This window comes from Cyphomyrmex costatus, unplaced genomic scaffold (genome assembly GCF_001594065.2).
Source record: "Cyphomyrmex costatus isolate MS0001 unplaced genomic scaffold, Ccosl1.0 scaffold1275, whole genome shotgun sequence".
NCBI classification, from domain to species: domain Eukaryota; kingdom Metazoa; phylum Arthropoda; class Insecta; order Hymenoptera; family Formicidae; genus Cyphomyrmex; species Cyphomyrmex costatus.
Window position 1 is genome coordinate 159,364 of NW_017275255.1, and position 3,427 is coordinate 162,790.

Consider the following 3,427-nt stretch of genomic DNA (forward strand, 5'->3'; position numbering starts at 1 on the left):
CCCCCCCCCCCCCTGCGGGGGGTTTCACTACTGTTACAAATAACCTAACCCATTCCATTTGTTGGTGTGAGATAGCTCTCGCTTCGCATGGAAAGTCGAAACCTATGTGCAACAGTACAATCATAGATGTGCGTCTCTTGCAGGGGGAGGGGAGTGAGAGTTGCTTCGCGTGGAAAGTTTAACATTTCTAAACAGGGGAAGGTGTAGAATAATACTTAATATCGTATATGTATAGCAGAAATAGTACGTTATTTAAAACTTTTTTTTGTTAATACTTTTCAATGAATAACGAGCGACGGGAACGGTCAATGACCTTGACCTTCTTGAGGGTCAAGATCAAGGTCAAGGTCATTCAGAAGTCATTTGAGGCTGACTGTGTAAAGGGAAAGTTTTACCAAAAAGTTATAAATATGATCAATATTTGATAATACAAAAGGAAATGCAAAACATATTCAGTTGATAAAATAGACGACTTTAAAACTCCCTTAATAAGTTTTTTAAAAACAATTTAACATTTTTCTATAATTTTTCTTTTAAGATAATTTAAGTAGGGCGTTTTAAATATCGTATGTACCCTTAAACTTGGACAGCTTTTAAAAGTTTCCACTCAAATGGAATTTAAAAGTAGATATTTTGAAAATATCTTGATCAGTACAGAAATATGCAATAAAAACGATAGTTTCTAATTAAAAATTTCAAAGTAACATGATATTCGCATCAACATTTAAGAACAAATAGAGTGATATAACTTTTGTATCTTTCAAAATGAAACGACTTTTGTTTGAAATATATCTTTTAATACCTTTATTCTAGATATTTGAAATAAACGTTTGGAATAAATCATCATGTATAACATGATATTTCGATGAATGATCTAATGGAACCAAGCGCTTTTTATTTCAGGACGGGCGTAAATTGGGCTTCGGTGGCATGCATGGCATACCCATGGTTGCCAGCAGCCCCGTGAGACATGAGAGTCCTATCGGCATGACGCCTCTGGAAGTTCAAGCTTATCAGCCACCGTGGAAAGCGCTTTCGGAGTTTGCCCTTCATACAGACTTGGAACGACTGGATCCTAATGCACCGTCGTTCCACCATTTGGTGTCTCAGGTAACTATATTCAAAACATGTATCTCCTTGTTTCTGCGAAATATCATCGAATAACGGCTTTCGCCCTGACGGAAATAAAAACCGAAGCGAATAAATCGAATGTCAGAGGAGAGTGACAGAAGCGTAAACGAAGCATCTAGAACGCAAACGAAAATTAAAACAACAAAATATAAAAGAGACGTTTATTCTTCTTTTACGTTTTGTTGTCTCAATTTTCGATTTCTAGTAGTTTCGTTTACGCTTCCGTCACTTTTCCTTATATTGGATTTCTCCAATATAAGGAAACCTCAATCTTTATTTTCGCCAGAATAGAAGCAAGATTTTTTGAAAGAAAATACCTTTCTACAAATATAACTAGACTCGATTGCACGAGAATGATTAACAGTGACTGCTATAAAAGAAAAGGTTCTAGCCTAGATAATTCTACGGTATATTTTTTTATCAATATATTTTTCAGTTTATATCATACATTAATATAATTCTTATATTAATTTTAAGGACACGATATATTTCAGTATTTGCATATTAGTTCTTTATTCAAGGATTTTTATTTTTAAAAAAACTTTCGCATGATAGCCGAAAATACATATTTGCGTCTATTCTATGAACATTATGATAGAGTACTGTCAAACTATTGTCACATGTTCGGTGTCTTATAAGGATTTTACATAAATAGTACGCAAATATGCTAAACCGTATTTATTTAAATTAAAAAGGTTCGATGTAGAACACGATCTGATTTAGAACATTCTCCCCTAATAAAATTACTTAATTGGCTGGAAATTATTTTTGGTAGCCACAGTATATTCATAGAAGAATGCCAGGAATTGTCCTTACTCGGAAAAGTCAAGTGTTGTTGCAATAATTGCAGATGCACGGCTATGACTTGCATGGGGGACCACCACCGCAGTTGGCACCCCCGCCAGGGATGCTTGGCGGACCCATGAGCGACGGTGGAGGTGGACCGTTACCTCCCCCGGGGCCTCATCATCCAGGTGGTGGCGGGCCGGACATGAGCCAGCATCCTGACAGCACCGACAGCTACGTGACCTACGTCGAGAGTGACAGTGACTCGTTTCACCACGATACGGGAAGTCCATAGTGTCGTGCGAGGCATGAACGTAAAATTACCACGCCCTCGTCGTCCTTCGCTTTCGTAGCGACTCTCGTCGTGGTGCTCGTCATAACGGTGAGATGCTTGCAACGACGGATATGAAGCGGCCACGGAACCAGGGAACATCGTGATACATACGGATATAAGAGGAACAATTCAGATACCAAAGGATGCATCGATCTTTCGACGATAATTAAATAAGAGTCGTATCGCACTACTACCAAGTGGCTCGGAAACGACAAGTGATGAATGCACTGAAAACGAAACGAGCGGCGAAGGAAAGGAGGGGCAATGTCGCTGTCTTGGACGTACATGAATAATGTATTTTTATTTCAAATCTAAGATAATTTCTTCGAAATGACACAAAGGAGGTTTGCAGAAATAACCATCTAATCATTGAACGTACAAAAATTTTAAGAAACTTGAACATCCTGTATATTATCAGCTTATTGATATAAAACCGATTCTGGCCAGATCGAGCATTATGTTATTTTGATCCCCGCCATTTTAACTTTTAATAAATGTGACAATGGAAATTCGCTGCCTACGTAAAATTGTAATATCAATTTCGCTGGAGATTTGTAAACGGCTTGTGTGTCGTTAACTGCCTGTATATACTAGAAGGAGATGCGATTCGGTATCCAGTACTGGAAATACAATGTACATAGTTGCTACTCGCTGTAAATCTAAGCAATGTTACATCATGATGTACTCAGGCGCAAGTTGTAGCGTAGAAAACAAATAATGGAATATATATACTGATACATATAGGCACACTGAATTTACATTGACAATTGTATTATTCCAGTTATGTTTATAAGTTTCGTAACGGCAGAGATATACTCGCGAAAGGATTACAAATGCCATACAATGTTTTATTTAACCATCTTCGGCGAGAAAATTGCCGTTATGTCGTTAATATTCTGCGTTATATCTCAAGTTTGTATAAAAGGCGATTTGTACGACACACGTCTTGACTTGTTAAGAAATGGATTACGCTTAGTTACCGAAGAAGCACAAGGGAGCGGTGCTCCTTCGTTTATATTGGATATAAGAAAATTACAAATTAATGGATCGTGCAATCGATACCACTTAGCAAGAAACGGGACAAAAGAAAATTTAGGAAAGAGTTAATAAGAATTAATTAATGTTTTTAAAAAGAGCTAATTATATAAAATATAATATAATATATTTTACTGTATA

At 36.9% G+C, this 3,427-nt stretch overlaps 1 protein-coding gene across 1 annotated transcript in view; it reads left to right on the plus strand.

The window, feature by feature from the left end:
- tup (LIM1_Isl and LIM2_Isl domain-containing protein tup) overlaps window positions 1-3,381 on the plus strand; it is a 42,110-nt gene extending 38,729 nt beyond the window's left edge. The window contains exons 6-7 of the mRNA XM_018550754.1: window positions 904-1,110; window positions 1,982-3,381. Coding sequence (XP_018406256.1) covers window positions 904-1,110; window positions 1,982-2,212 — 438 coding nt within the window. The 3' untranslated portion in view covers window positions 2,213-3,381. The remainder of the gene's footprint in view (window positions 1-903; window positions 1,111-1,981) is intronic.
- The last annotated feature ends 46 nt before the right edge of the window (window positions 3,382-3,427 follow it).